This window comes from Solea senegalensis, linkage group LG6, assembly GCF_019176455.1.
Source record: "Solea senegalensis isolate Sse05_10M linkage group LG6, IFAPA_SoseM_1, whole genome shotgun sequence".
Lineage (NCBI taxonomy): Eukaryota > Metazoa > Chordata > Actinopteri > Pleuronectiformes > Soleidae > Solea > Solea senegalensis.
This window is the reverse complement of record NC_058026.1, coordinates 16,859,266-16,875,064: the sequence shown is the minus strand read 5'-3', so window position 1 is coordinate 16,875,064 and position 15,799 is coordinate 16,859,266. Positions and strand designations below refer to the sequence as shown.

At 40.2% G+C, this 15,799-nt stretch overlaps 1 protein-coding gene across 2 annotated transcripts in view; it reads right to left on the bottom strand.

The window, feature by feature from the left end:
• LOC122771383 (VPS10 domain-containing receptor SorCS3-like) overlaps positions 1 to 15,799 on the bottom strand; it is a 270,421-nt gene that overhangs the window by 105,948 nt on the left and 148,674 nt on the right. For both annotated transcript variants that reach the window (XM_044028934.1, XM_044028933.1), the window contains one exon: positions 8,787 to 8,945. In XM_044028934.1, coding sequence (XP_043884869.1) covers positions 8,787 to 8,945 — 159 coding nt within the window. The remainder of the gene's footprint in view (positions 1 to 8,786; positions 8,946 to 15,799) is intronic.

Here is a 15,799-nt window from a genome sequence, read left to right as displayed (position 1 = left end):
GCAGGGAGGTTTTGGAAACCTCCAGAGATTACAAACGTTGCCAGAGGAGATTGTGCTTCAGGTTGATTCACATATGGACACAGAGCTCAGTGGGAATGAGGTGTTCCTCATCTAACATTTTCCAACAGGCTGTACACTTAGAGGTGTAACGCTGCCCTTCACAGCTTGAAATTCTTTTTCACAGTTCTTCTCATCTCTTTTTTGCCTTTCCCAGGAGTCGAAATGAAATGTTGGTCTCTTGCACCGATGACACTCACTTATCATTACCTTACTCACAGCCACTCACTCTGTCTGAGGCTTAGAATTATTATTTGAATCAAGCTCTTTATTTGTTTTGTTTTTTTCAGTAAACATGGATTTCTTAAACCTTGATTACGACCTTACAACCTGTCAATGTTTGTTCTTCTTCCACTAAAAATAACAATAATTACTAGAAGGACTCCCCCAAACACCTGTTTCTTGCTGTCAATAAAACTCAGAGGAAGCAGCGTGTTTTAAAGTTGTTGGGTTTCAAGAAGGGTTGATGATAAAAATGTAATTCTACGTCAGGAGGCTTTCTGGAGCTACCACGTTGAAATTTGTGATAAACGGCTGTGAATTGACCGAGAAATGTCAGTTTCAAAATCAACCTCATCTTCGATGTTTTGAGTCAATGGGAGGTTTGACCATCCCTCTCTGAGCTTCTACTTGATTTTAAGAAAAATATGAGCATGGAAACAACACACAGGGTTAGACAACAACCATCAACATTTTGTTTGTGCAGTTTGAAAATAGTTTGTTTAGAGATTTGTCAGATTATTTTCTTGGTCCTCAGCTGATTGTGGGCGACATCATCGAAGATGTGACCACACAGGCGCATTGTGCATTATAGAATCAGAAAAGGTAAAAAAAAAAGCACAACACATAAACTGTGATTGTTTAAAAACCGTAATAGGTATCAAGACGTCAATTTAACCGAATAAAGTCTCAAGTCTTTGGCTGGTTTAAAGTTCAACCATGTCTTTATGTTAAAAAATGACACTGTGAGGCTTCAAAGTGACCTGGGTTGTGATAATGTTTTAGAGCCTTCTCCATTCATTCCTATGAGAAATTGCTTTGCACTTTTTTGCTATTTTTGTCACCATGGTAACTCGAAACCCTTAAAAAGGACAACAATCCCGGTCGTACTGCACATTTTTATATACGTAGGATGTGTGGAATTCACAGCGAAATTTTGGCAGAAGAGGAATAAGAAGAAGAAGAAATAAACCTGCGGCAATAACAATAGATGTAAAGTTGGTTCGCATTGCTAAGCAGGCACTCTAATAATTTCCGGCAGATTGTACACTGCACACAGTTTGAAGTTCTTAATCACAGCCCAAAGATCCATTAAAGTTATCCACAACAACTCAGCCCAAATCTCTCGATGGTTCTTCAACACAATCCTTCAACACTGTTCAAAGCTCCCCATTGCATATCCATCCTTCTTCTAAAAAAAACTTTCTGTCAATACTTAATGCAGTTCATCTGCCATGTGGACTGAACAGTCAAAGACCGTTTACCTTTTTTTTTATTTAATATCCCCACGTGAAGTCATCCATCAACTCACTAATGACATTAATCCTTGGGTCTGTAGTGAGCTCTGAGCTTTGCGTCGGCCCCATGTGTCCCAGTTCAGACACAGCAATATAGCTGTCGTAGCCACTGAGACAGCAGCCTCGTGGACTGCTGCTCCTTCAGTGCAAACACACAAATGAAATGTTTGCCTGGACCATGGGCTTCGCAGTGCTCTATCTTTGGGTAATGCAATTGCGGTGCGGAATGAATACACACTACATTTCCTTGTGGATTACTCTTAATGACGTTAGAGACTAAACATTAAAGCCCACGTCGCTGGTTAAACTCAGCACTCATGGAGTGAATATACTGTTTCTAAAGTGCCATGGTTATTTGTTGCTTGGGGTTCAAAGGAAATGCAAGTTTGAAATTCAAACAGGGAACACATTTAGGAGAATAGGCGAAAGTTTTGTATCGTATCAGCTTTTTATTCAGATAAAACCAGTGTTTTAGGAGGCTTAAATTGCTAATGCATTTTTGTGTATACCGCCAAACCTCAACTTCGGGGGAGAACAATGATGTCATAGCCCCACCTCTTTCCATTTTTCTCATTATTGTCTTCCTCTTCTTGGGTTTGAAGTTTGTACCTTCTCCACTTCTTCTTCCCCTAATGGCAACCATGAATGCCCTTTTTCTGCAGATATTTGGTAAGACCTGGGTACCACATTTTGTCCATTTTCACAAATATTGTACTCGTTTTCAAAGTCCTCCGCTCGTCACCAAGTGTGGGTTTATCTTGAAGGAAACAATGCAGTTAGGATCACAAAAGGTTGAATTAATCGCATGCCAAGGTTAATTTCTATTTCTGTGGCAGTGTAACAGTGCCACATATAGGCCTGGCATATGTACCAGAGCTGAAGTAAAGTTAGGCCTAAAAACATTTTGACAGCTTTTTAAAAGCCTGAACCCATTTATAGCCCGACATTATTGATATGTGTGCACACACACAGCTCTTTTACCTTTTGTCAAGAATGTGTAACTTATACATTTACATAGGCCACTTGGAAGTTGGAACAAAGAAATAAAATGAGATCCTCCGTTAACATCATATCATCTCAGCACTCTAAATAGACCTTAGAAGGAGGAGAGCTCTGGGTCTCGACTCTCCACATCTGGTGCACCTGCAGCCATGGCCCGTCGGGTTCGGGCAAAGAGGTGTGGTTTCATTTTTTGAAACGATGCTGTGTTTGCAAAAAACTTTCTAAGAATGAAAAATGAGTGAGTGTGAAAGGCCATCGTTTGTAGGTGAAATGCTGGGAGGTGACAACAAGCATTTGATTGACACATAGCAATACCTTAACACAGAATTAACTATGTCAGCCATAGACTGTTTTGTGGAAAGGCTTACACTAAATCTTCATATTAGAAAATGATTACAGTTATGTTGACATAGCTTTTCCATTTAAGCACAGTACTGTCAATAGCTAAGATTGTGCAAAAGCCTGAGAAAACATTATTTTGACAAAACATATATCAAAGGGGAACTCTTGGGATCAGCTCAAGACATGGAGGCCGACTCTCACTGAAGACATGGCTGCCAGCAAGGACAGATGGGAAAAAAAATGTTCCCCACTTAACAAAAGACTCACCTACTGTGTCTGCGTCAGTCCCACTACTATACAGCCTTTTCCAATAGTAAACCTAAGTTTGCATCACTTTGTAAACCATTCACTCTCCACTAAGTCCAGAGAGAAAATCAATGATTTTAGCTTTAGCAGGGAGACAAGAGCTGCTGGTGCATTGCTGCCTTGTTTGGTGAGTGTGTGTCACTGAGGTAAATGTGAACAAACGACCACTTCACATTTGAACTTACTGACAGAGGCAGCATTTGATTGTTGATATCTTCTTTGGACGTAGGTCAAACACTATAGTCATCAAGGAGACCAAAATCTGGTCCTGATGAGGAATAATCTCATTTCTGAGGATGATACTATGCTATATTTTGATTGATGACAGTGTAGTGTGCTGTATCATTCCTAATGCAATTATCATATGAGTTAATTACTACAGAGTCCGTAGCCTTTCCTCTCATGTTTTGAGGCATTGGCACTGGTATGGATATTTCTTGCCTTGATTGAAACCCACTGTTGGCAAATCCCCACAGTTCCGCCTGCAAATAAAAATGAATGTTTATTTCCTTTTTCTTTCTCTTATTTATTTCTCGGCAGCATTGCTCCAACGCTGCTTAATATCTGCCAACATACGATCAGAAATACAACAACAGTTACACCAGTTAAAAGGCGCAAAGGTCTCTCATGAATACGTGTGGAAATGAGACAAAACAGGATATTCTTGTCTGGAAGTATGTCTAAAAAAAAAGAAAAGAAGCATTTTCAACAACTAGTCTACTGGGAGCTCAGCAGTTTACAGGGAATATAATAAGACAACTTCTTCCCGCCTCTGCTGCTTGTCTGCACCAGGCTGTTTGCATAACTCACTCAATTGGCAGCAGCAACACTGGCCTTACTCTCTGAAGCTAACTTGGGACTATATCAATGAGTAAGTGTCTCCACAAACGCCTCACAGTCAAGAGATAGCAGCATGGAAAGGTCACTAAGAGTTCCACATCCAAAAACGTCCTCATTGACTGTCGTCCTGACACGGATTGTAATGTCTCACTTAAGAGTTGCACTCCTGCCTCAAAGTTAAGTCCTTGAGGCTGCACTTAACCACAGCTAAGCTCCAACTTGCAGCTGATTCTAATCACACCGACCCAGTCTGAAAACTATTAGTCAGTTGAGAAGTGCAAAGTGAGAATGAATATTAAAAGTCTTCTCTTTGCGGCTTGATGACGGCTGCAAGGAAAATCCTGGCTAAAGTTAAACATTCCAATAACATCCAAGTTTTTAATGGACTAGACAAAGAACACTGGCTAGTCTGAAGCACTGCATGAGGAGGTAACTGCAGTATGTGAATGGATCCTTAAGTGCCAATGATACCTTATTACAACGACACTGCATGCCACGACTTAGTACCCAGGTAGCCTGGAAAGGGTACTTAAGTGGGCCTGGGGCTGAAATGGGCAAACATGGGTGGGGCCACCATAGAGCCACCACTGTACTACCTTGTCAACAGTGAGCTGATAAAATCCAAGTCTGAGCCGCCTCAACCTTCTTCTAGTGATGCAAGATATGAACATTTTCAACCGATAAGCGATCATTTCCTGCTTCTCATAGCCGATACCGATACCGATAACCGCTAAATTCATACTTAATGGTCTATCTATAACAGCAAACAGGTTATGGCGCTTCAATTGTTCATTTTTTTTCATGTTTCATGTGGTCATTGGCTTTAAATAACAATAACAGTAAGGTATTTGTGGTTAAGTCAAATATTTTTCAAATATAAAATGATATGCATTGACAAGTCAACCTCAATTACAAAAAATCTAATCAAATAAACAAAACAAAGTGTGACGGCTTGGGGGTGTAACGTAGCTCAAAATGTGCTATTAACTTGCGAAAATCCGGGTTCTCAACGTCACAAAAAGCCTGTTCGTCGAGTGCTATGTCGTTGGGTTTAGTCTTTTCACTGTCTCTTGAAACGTGTTGACAGTTGTCAAACGCCTGCTGAATGGGGACATCGACACTCTGTGTTGTTGTTTTAGCCATAGCACCGCTAACTGTTACCGCGGCTGCTTCGTATTCTTTCAGTACTGCTTTTGCAAACAGCAATGCTGTTATTATCTTCTGACACGGAGAAAAAACGACCACACTGGTGAAGTGTTCATTATTAATCAGGCAGTGATGGGTCAGGCTTGGGTCCTGCTAGTAAGATGCGATAGATGACGTAACCAGCGCGTCAAAACAATTCCCTTCATGTCATTCATTTATCGGATCTTTTTATCGAATAAAATGTACCTATCGGATCAATTAAAGAATGACGTCATTTTCCCCCAAATTGGCCGGTATTTTATCGGTACGATAAATAACGTGCATCCCTACCTTCTTCATCTCGCTCTACTCTGCTGCTTGATGTATAACCTGCCTTCATGACTTCATGAGATGTATTTAAACAGGGAGATCAATAGCTGTTACTGCCATTGATCTTGTGAGTCTATTTCATGTGTGAGGCAGGCACACGTCATATTTCTTTCTTCTTTTTTTTTTAGATAAAATATGCTGCTGAGGGCTGATTTTAATTAACATTAGGGGAGAGTGTTTTCGGAATAATGCAACAGCAGTGACTGATGAGTTGTTTATATTCTCTGCAATTCATCAAGGTTTTATTTTTTTTTCTTTATTTATTTTTGTTTGTACACTTTGCTCATAACCTTGGCTGAAGACAGGCAGCGCCACACTTTCAACTCCACCGTGACCCACACTTCACAGAGCTTGGAACTTGGTGAACATGGCCAACCTTCCTCCATCTTAACTTAGTCTTGCAGTCTGAAATGGCAGCACCATATAGATATATATATATATATGTGTATATATATATATATGTATATGTATATATATATATATATATATATATATATATATATATATATATACATATACATATATATATACATATATATATATATGTATGTGTATATATATATATATATATATATATGTTCTATTTTGTTTTGGTAGTGTCAGTGAGTGGTTACGTGCACCTTTACTTTTCAGCTAATAACAAAAGAGGCTCCTTTAAATCAACCATTTAGCACCACTTCCTTTCATTCTGGTTTTCAAAATAAGAGCCAATGACATCCACTTTTCACTTCATCCTGTGTAAATCTTATGCCAAAAAAAAGCATTATCTTATCAAACTAAATATGTTTTTTTTTTTGTTTTTGTTTTAGTAGTCATTCCACAGTTACCAGGAAGTAGTCACACAAATGAGATAGTGACAGGTGAATTTACTTCAGCATGAGCTTCTAGGTGTATATACTTCTTGATTTATTCATTTAATCTTTCACCATCGGTGAAGAATGTCATGGTGGATGGTGTAATTCACTGCTTCTTGCAGTGACAGCCTTTTCAAAGCTTTGCCACCGACAAGGGCGAAAACCTGGGCTCTCAGGTCACCGTCATTGACCCTACTGGCAGACTTTTGCTGGGAACAATCTCAGAGCGTGGTGTGGGAATGGCGCGCTGAGCTACACACTGTGACAAAGTCTGGTGAAGGTGACGCAAGGAGAGAGAGGGGTAAAGCTGGGAGTCACTGATCTTTTTTTTGTTTTTTGTTTTTTTATCAACCTCTGCTACTGAAATAAAAATATCAACTTGAATGTGCTGAAAAACTGCAAATGAAAATGAAGCGAGGAAATATATTTGATTGACTTTATTACTGTGTGATGCAGAAAATATGCCCAACCCAGACATCATTAGGTAGAAACAGACCAGCGAGCCAAATAAAACTAAATAAATAGATATATATTATATATATTTTTATTCTTTCTTAATATTTTAAAAAATGTTGCCATATATTTTTATATTCTTGTTTTATGTTATTGTATTGCTAATTGTATTCCTACTTTTCCTATCTTTTTTATTTCTGTATTTTGAACAGAGATTTTAACAGTGTAGCAGAGCAAGACAGGGCGACACCCCTAATTCACATCATTCACCTTTGACATTGACAAGGGCAAGTATTCTGTTATAACTGATACGTTGTCACGTGAGATTGAGCACAGTGATTATTTTTGATTGAAATAAGATTGACATTTTTGTTTTAACGAGATATTCTTTTCGGCATATCTTACTTTTAATTGTGCTCATATTTGAAGGGGCTGTAATGCAACCCAGTCAACTGGATCATATCATGCTGTTGTATGTTTCTGCTTACCAAAGAGTTGCGTGAACACGTGTCTATAGTTGTGCATAACATGAGAGCACTTCAGCTGCTGTTGAAATGCTGTTCAAAGAAATTAGGGCTATTTGTGTAGTCTGTACTTTACGGAGTATTTCTTTTTCTCCCACTTCCTCTTGTACTTCACTCCATATTTTCAATGAGTTTGATATTTTTACTCCGATACATTTCTCATGTGCGGCATCGTTACTCGTTCCAATTATAAAATGGTTAGGAATCATTTCAAACCCACATTATGACTGCCAGAGCTGAAGATGGCTCTGTCACCAGGTCTGAAAGACTAATCGAACCGTCTAGTAGCTGGTTCACTCCCAAGATTCCCTCAGGACATCTGGCGCTCAACTCGCAGTTTTATCTGGTAAAGTGAATGATTAGAGGCCTTGGGGCCTGAAACGATCTCAACCTATTCTCAAACTTAAAATACATACAAAACAAAATACTCCTCTTTTACTTTAAGTACTTGAGTAGTCATTTTTAAAATAAACTACTTGCAATACTTAAGTACAAAAAATGGTCAATACTTGAGTACTTCCACTTAAGTGTGGTGCTTAAAGAACACTTCAACTTCTACTGAAGTCACTTGTACTTTTACTCAAGTCTTGGTCTCTAGTACTTCTCTGCACATACATGACCAAATTCATCCTGATCTGTTAAGACGCTGTTTCATGTTAAATTTAAATTGCAACCAATCTGGATCACATCCATGTGAATGTAGTCTGATCCTGCACACACATGCCAAACTTTGTTGAATTAACAATGTGGATGAAATAGTTTTGACAGAAATTAGATTTTTAACTTTTTACAGTATTTTTGCCCGTCATAAGAGATTTGGACTCCTTGAAAATGTGAAAATAATTTTTTTCTGTGACGTCATCAGTGGGTAAATTCTTCAAAAGAAAATTGAATAGGAAAATACTTGGGCGATCACTTACCCATCACAAAAAAATGACATTGAAGGATCAACTCACATATATACTGTATATTGGACATGGCACGATATCAGTATTTTGTGTCCGATATTAGTATCGATATGAATATCTCACTCTTAAGTATACTTGTCATACGTAACATTCCAAAATGCGAAAGTATTTATTGCAAAAGTAAAGTAATGGCATATTCAAATACTCTATCCCTTTGTATTTTAGGTGGTTATAGATATGTTCAGATTTATTCAGTGGTTCATTTCAGGTAAAGAAAAGTTCAAGAAAACACCACATTAGATAAGTTATTCAACAAAATTCATATATTCAGGATGAATGAAAGCTCAACCATCACATAATCAGCTCCAGTGATGAAAAGTACAGGTTCCAGTGATGACACAGCGATAGAAGGGGCCTCTGAGTAATTCACATGCAGATAACACAGCAGAACATCAAGCTCAGTCTCACCTTCTGGTCGTGGCTGTAGGCTAAGGCCCAGTCCTCCTCAGTGGGATGGAATAAAAGGCTGACAATGTAGAAGGTGAGGCGGTACTTCTGGTAACTGGCTCCCTCATCAGAGCTGATGAGCACACTGCTCTCAAACTCCGGATCCGTCAGCACCATAATCTGAAAGCAGAGAAGAGGAGAGTGTGCACACATGTGAGTCAAGTCAGTCTGAGTTTTTCAAAGAGGGAGTTTCGAGTAATGAGGGGGAAACACAGGGAGATAAGAGAAGATAGACGTCAGAGAGACAGGAGCGGTGTCAGCAGCAAAGTCCTTGCTTTTGGCACTCGTCACACTAACAAAAAAAAAAAAACTCATGCTATGCTACAGCTTAATTTCACAAGTGTGACTCTGTTGCCATGGCTCTGTGCGTATTGGAGCATTTTCATCATCTCTCCAAAATAACACGACGCCTGTTCACAAGCAACGCCATGGGAGTAGTGTGTAAACCAGTGCAGAACAAAAGGCACAGCCACTGAAGCACATAGGTGAGCTGAATGATCATGAAAGGTGACAGAGATTGTCGTCGAGGAACAATTAGGGCCTGTACAAACACGGGGAATAAGCAGCCACGCGTGACTCAGCACATACAGGATGTCATTTTCCTTATCAGCTCGTCCTTCCGACGCCGTCGTCTCTAAGCTTTCCTCCTCCCAACAAAACCCCCATTTCAAATTTAACAGTGCCACTGTGGTAGAGGCTTTCAATTTCATGCTTGGAATATTTCTGCCTCAGCTATCACAGTTATTACAGAATTCATTTGGAACAGGACTTCCACAACGCATATTTCTTTTGAGTTAATGACATTTAGAGTCTTTGTGGAAGGAAATGAAATGATCAAATGAATCCTTCCCCCTTCACTAACAAAGAGGTGTCTGCAATACTTTAAGAAACTGCTATTCGTCCGAGGCAGACAGTGTGACTGAATACAATTCATCCTGTTTTAAAGGGTATACAATTTAACATTAAAACAGCATCGTCAGTATGTTTATCTGGATACGCTTCATTGAGGTTTTACAATAAGCTCTCACAGACCACGGTGCTCTTCTGAAGGGATTTGCAAATCCCCCAAATCTATTGACAAAATGACACGTCATGCCCCCTACTGGCAGGTGAGGTGAGTATAAGGTGAACGTGGAGTCAAGTGTGCGGCTTTGATACTGAAAAGGATGTATTCAAAGAATTCTTCCATAAGAGCAATGGAAAATGTGGCAGCAAAAAAGGAGGAAAAGAAAAGAAAAGGATTTTTTTTTTAAATGTGTGCGATCAAAGCATTAATCTGTGACGTAGGAACTTGAAAAAAACATTTTATTTCAGCAGCTGGAAAAAAATAAATAAAAAAAGTCTCATATTAATATTGATAAATTGAAAAACTGCCTGTGCATTAATTGTTGATGCTATGGGTGATTTGTCCTCTGACATAACATGTATGTTTACACACGACTTAGCCGCGGGAGCTGAATTTCAACAATCTATAAATGTGTCGGCGGCACACCTCATGATCCAATTACGCACACAGAATAAGCAGACGGAGCTCATTGAGTTACTCCCTGTAATGATTCATTTATTCTCACTGATTGTGTTATGGAAACTGGGGAGGGAGGAAGAGAGAAAATGCTGGTGCGCCAATCTTCATGTTTTTTTTGTTTTTTTTTTGAAAGGCATCGCGATAATCAGTCAGACTATACTTTTCCCCTGGTACTTAAACTTGTTTTTTTATTTTTTTATTTTTTTATTTTTTTCAAATCTCCAGACTAGATGCATGTGTACTGCCCTCTTTGGTTAGTTAGTGTCACTTTAAATGAGCACCAAAGTCACAAAGTAACACATTTGATGGATGTAAGCAGTGGATCAACAATTCCTGTGCGCCATGTAGGTAAACATTTGTAGATTTTATTAAGTGAGGCTTATGTGAATAGTACTTCTGGTAAAGTCTCATAATTGGCACACACACACACAAGGGCATAGGTTTTGCGTATTAGAGACATGGAAATGTGTACGTGTGCACAAATGCTGTGAGAGGAGAGCGAGAGTGAAAGGGCGTCAGTGAAAGAGCATCACAGCGGAGCAGTAACATACAGTAGCTGTGAGTCACAGGGGAGACAAGGAGACGAGGTGTTCTCACAACACAGCGGCGCTGACAACCACACCTACATAGCGCAGAATTACACTGCAGCCATTGCTGCCTGTCGCGGCTGCTGCCCCAGGGCAATCTACTGGACCGGAGACCCTGGTATACTTTGCGCGTCAGGGTCGTGTGGTATCCGACTTCACCATCGGGTGGCGGTACAAGTCTGGACAAAGGGGAATAGGACACATTCCGATCAAAGAAGAAGAACACGTCTCGTTCCAGCGTCTCATCAGCTGAAGGGTCCTTCGGGCAGGGGAGTCGGGGTGTCGCCAGGTTGAGAGACCCTCGGACCTTTGCCGACTACTTCTCTGTCTGCGAACGAGTATGCTTGTCTGAAAATGCTAGCAATCGTAGCCTTCACTTTGACAAATTGTTTGACAGTTTCTGGTCAAAGGACCAAAGAAATTAACTAATACGAACCTACTGTATGAGGCTACATTTGTTTATTTATTCCATTATGAATATAATAATGTGGATGGGATTCACATTTGAATGTTGATCACTGAGTCTTTAATCCGACTTAAACAACACATACACATGTCCTAAAAGCAACGGTTGGTGGAGTTGAGGATTATGGCAGCTCTAAATGGCTTTACTCTTATCTGTTTCGCTTGAATTGGGAAACAGAGGCACATTTGTCACTGACAAAAATGCTAGTGCCTTTATCAGAGATTTAACCGAGAGTCCTCCCTGGTGGTGATTAAGTCAAATGGGTTTCATTAAGCACCAGTAAACGGGCAACACACACGGGCCCGGGCTCATAATCCCATCTTGCCATTCATTACCTGTCACTATGTGATGCCAAGGCCTTGTCTTATCAGCCAAGATCTTTGCAGCTTGTCAGTTGTAATTTAGTTTTGAAGCAGAAATACATTTCTATAATATCAAAGTAAAAGCAGGATCTATTATTAAAAAGACATTTCACTCTGCTTTATATTGAGGCAGCTGTCGAGTGTTCCACGTAAATGTTGCCATAAGGTATTTGAACATACGTTTCATATAAAAACCTAGACCAGCCTTGTACTGATCAGTGACTGCTGTGTTCAGCACTCACAAGCAGGTAGGAAAGGCGGGCTATTGCCTCGGGCCACAAGCTGAGAGAGGCCCCCCCTGGAAGCAGCTGAGTATCTTATGGTGCTTTTAAAACCTGTCCAGATGTGCAGTATGTGTGGCTTCTCCTAAACTTCTCCTGCCAGCACTCATGTCACATTTTGGGATTACATGACATTCTCCTGCTGTTTCCCTCCTACCTTTTCACCTGCCCACACTCCCTGGAGCCATTAGGCTCAGTGACGCCATCTGTGGGTGGGTAGCTGACCTGATAAGAGGTGCGTGTGTGTGTGTGTGTGTGTGTGATTTACTACACACAGACATTGAAATCATGGTTTTCTTTAACAGTTTGTATTCATTTTCTTAGTGTAATTCAACATTTACTCAAGGATATTGTACATGTATTTGGATTAAGGTCTGTTTTAGTTTGCCTACTTTTCCCTTCACAATGGTCCAGTCCAATTAGGGTGGAGCTAGGAGGGTTATAAGAAGAAGAGAGGAAATGTTTTACATTGGTTTATACTTCTGTTATTTGCCTGGCACTCATTGATGGAGGAAGTGACCAAAAACTGGGTCAAAATGTATTGAAGAGCAGATTTAAATGTTCTCTTGACAAGTGATTCACACAGAAATGGCAACTTAACATGTCTTCACCCACATTTGTCTTTTGTTTTGGTTGTGAAAAGACAAGTTTCAATGTTTTATTTAGGAACAAATGTAAAAATGTATTTGGTTAATTTCATTGCACCTTGTATAAATAGGAACATTAGGAATGCGACACTGCCATCTACTGACTGCATTTTTGTTAATAATTAGCCTCTCTGTATACATCTCATTTGATGTTGTATCATCGGTATGTTCTTTTGTTTACATGCACTACTTCATATTTAGCTATTTCTGAAGGAATTACATGTGTAATAGGAAGTAATTCATTATTTCATTTAGTTTTTCATGATGTACATATGAGGAATTATTATTATTGTGTGTGACAGTTTTGACACAAGAGACGCTACTTGTGAAATGCATGCAAATGAACACATTTGTGGAGATGTAACCTACATGTTTATGAATATTTTGTCTAATTTCCTTTATAGTGTCACCCCTTACTTCTTGATGGCAGAGAGGCAAGTTAAGCCGTCTGTCAGTACCTGCACAGCACATGCATCGAGGACAAAACTATTACGATGTGCTCTGTGAAGATATATTAGAGAACAGATATTCTGCCTCCAACCTAGCCTCTACCACCCGTGGCTCAGTGGTAGAGCGGGGCACCTTCCACCTGGAAGACTTGATCCTGGCTTCACTAGCCTGCAGGGAGATGTGTCCCCGGACAAGACACTTAACCCAAAGTTGCTCCTGACAGCGGGGCTGGCATCATGTGAATGAGTATGAAAGATGTGTGACACAAAAGGTACGATAAATGTATATTTAAAAGTCTCTCCTTTTGGCCATTGCTAGCATACTGCAGGTGATTTTGCCTGAGCAGGTAACTCAGGTGGCGAAAGTGATTCCAAGGCTGTGAATTCAAGTCTTTTGGGCAAGGCCATAGCCAAGAGGAAAGGGAACTTGTCCTGCAATTGGAGTGTTATCGGTCCAAATCCCAACTGATCAAAGGCTGGGGTGCCTCACGGTAACCATTGTTACCCGGGCTCTGCTCAGTGATCCTAATTGTAGTAGAGGATCGGTTAAATGCTAAGAAGAATTTACCTATGGGATAAATACAGTACTTTAAATTGAAATTGAAATGATGAGCACTAATAATGAGTATAAACAAAAGACATTGTATCCAGTTTCATGGACACTTGGTCATACTTTGACCCACTACCAGGATGCTTTTGCCTTGGCGAACTCCCTTGAGCATCTCCGTCAGTCCTCCGTGCTTCTAACTAGACGCATGAACTGTAGTGCTGTAGTATTAGCTCATCCTTTTCTCAAGCCTTGATTGGCTGACAGCGCCCTCTTCTAATACAGGAAATGGGGCAGAGGAAGGATCGTCACATTCACATTACTCATTGTGTCACCGTGCTGGAGCAGCCCCTATTATTACCCAACATTATACATTACAAGCCAGCTTCTGTCCGTGGCCTCCACAATTAGAAAGAACCTTCTAGCCAATTTTCGTCCTGAAACTCTACTTAAAACAATCACTCTCACACAATAATTATTCGATTCCCAAATCACCGTGATAAATAGCACGAGCATGGTGTGATTAAGATTTCCCTTACAGCCTCTGCTGTGAGGAATGTAACAATGCATACATCGGTAGAGGCTGGAAGGATAACCTTTGTGTTGTGTGCTGCAAAGATAACCCAGAATCCTGATGTTGGATGTTGGATTAGGGACAGAGGGGAAGAGATACATGTGACAAATTCATCACGTCACGCGACATCAATTAAGCCCACTGTGTATTTTCACAGGAAAACGGGGGAAAGGGTCTTTATAAAAGCAAAATCGCACAGCAAAGTTACGAGGTCAGAGGTACGGCTAATCACAGCTCCTGCGACTGAGCGCGCCGCCACAGTGGACCAACCTGACCGAATGTGTCTCACATTCATACATGTTTACATGCGAGGAAACCCACGCAGACGCAGAGAGAACATGCAAACTGGTCCAAGAAACTTAATCACCCACATATAGCTGTCATTTTTTTTCCTATTTCCATCTTCCTTTAACTTTTTTTTTTTACCGTCCTCCCAATCAAACCACTGCAGAACTGCAGGCTGAGCTTGAAGAAGGGACATTTACATATAGATAAGGTGATTCATGCACGTGTCTCTTTTTTTCGGATGCTTTGTGCTAAATGCCGTTGCTAACATTAACATCTATAATGTGACATCAGAAAAGGTCACAACTTGGACATAATGTCTTAGACGGTGTGAGAGTGGAAATAAAAAAATCCACATAATCTTTCAGAATTCTGTCTGTGGACGTGTAACCTGCACGCTGAATCCAAACCGTGTGTCCACAATGAACACAGTTCAAATCTGTGGTGGAGCTGTGGAACACCTGGAGCTCTATGACTTGTTCTTTAAATCCAAAAAAAACTTCAGCCACGGTTGATGGAGAAAATAAACTCCTCCTCTCCTCTCTACTAGCAGAAATGCAGGAGTCTCTGGAAATCGCATCACTTGAGCAACGCCACTGAATCATTTTGCATGAACACAAAGTACTTGACCACTTTTAAGTCTGAATTAATTAGTATTCCTCTTCATTACAAGACGGTAAATGGAGGCCATAAAGGGAACATGGTAAGCAACATTACGCAGACGGATTAGAACAAAAATGTTTGGTATGAAGGATTGCACTGCTGTCAAATGATGGACTGGATAGCTGCACGAGTAAGTACTTGAACATGTTTCCTTAATTAAAATATACATCAGCTGCAGCCGAGTTTAAAAGTCTGTGGTCCTTAATCTTCACTGTAATGGCGATTCTTAAAATGTTACAAAGGTTTTAATATATGACGTTCATGGAACATGATGATTGCACGCATGGCTCTGACTTACCCCTCATGTCCTTAATGACTTGACTTCATGATCGTAATTGCCTCTCATTTTCATTTCCAGCTCTTTGTCAAACGACTGCTCTTCGTCGCAACAATTTAACGCTTTGTAAACTTCATCCCCTCCATATTCATACTCCCCGCTGTACATTATTATTCTTCAATTAACAGTGATTTTCTATGGTACGGCACTAGGAACATGTCGAGAAAGGAAAGGCCTCGTGGCAGTCCAGACTACAGAACGATACTTGACTCCTACACTGAGTGAGCTGCTTCCTGAACTCCTGAACTGTT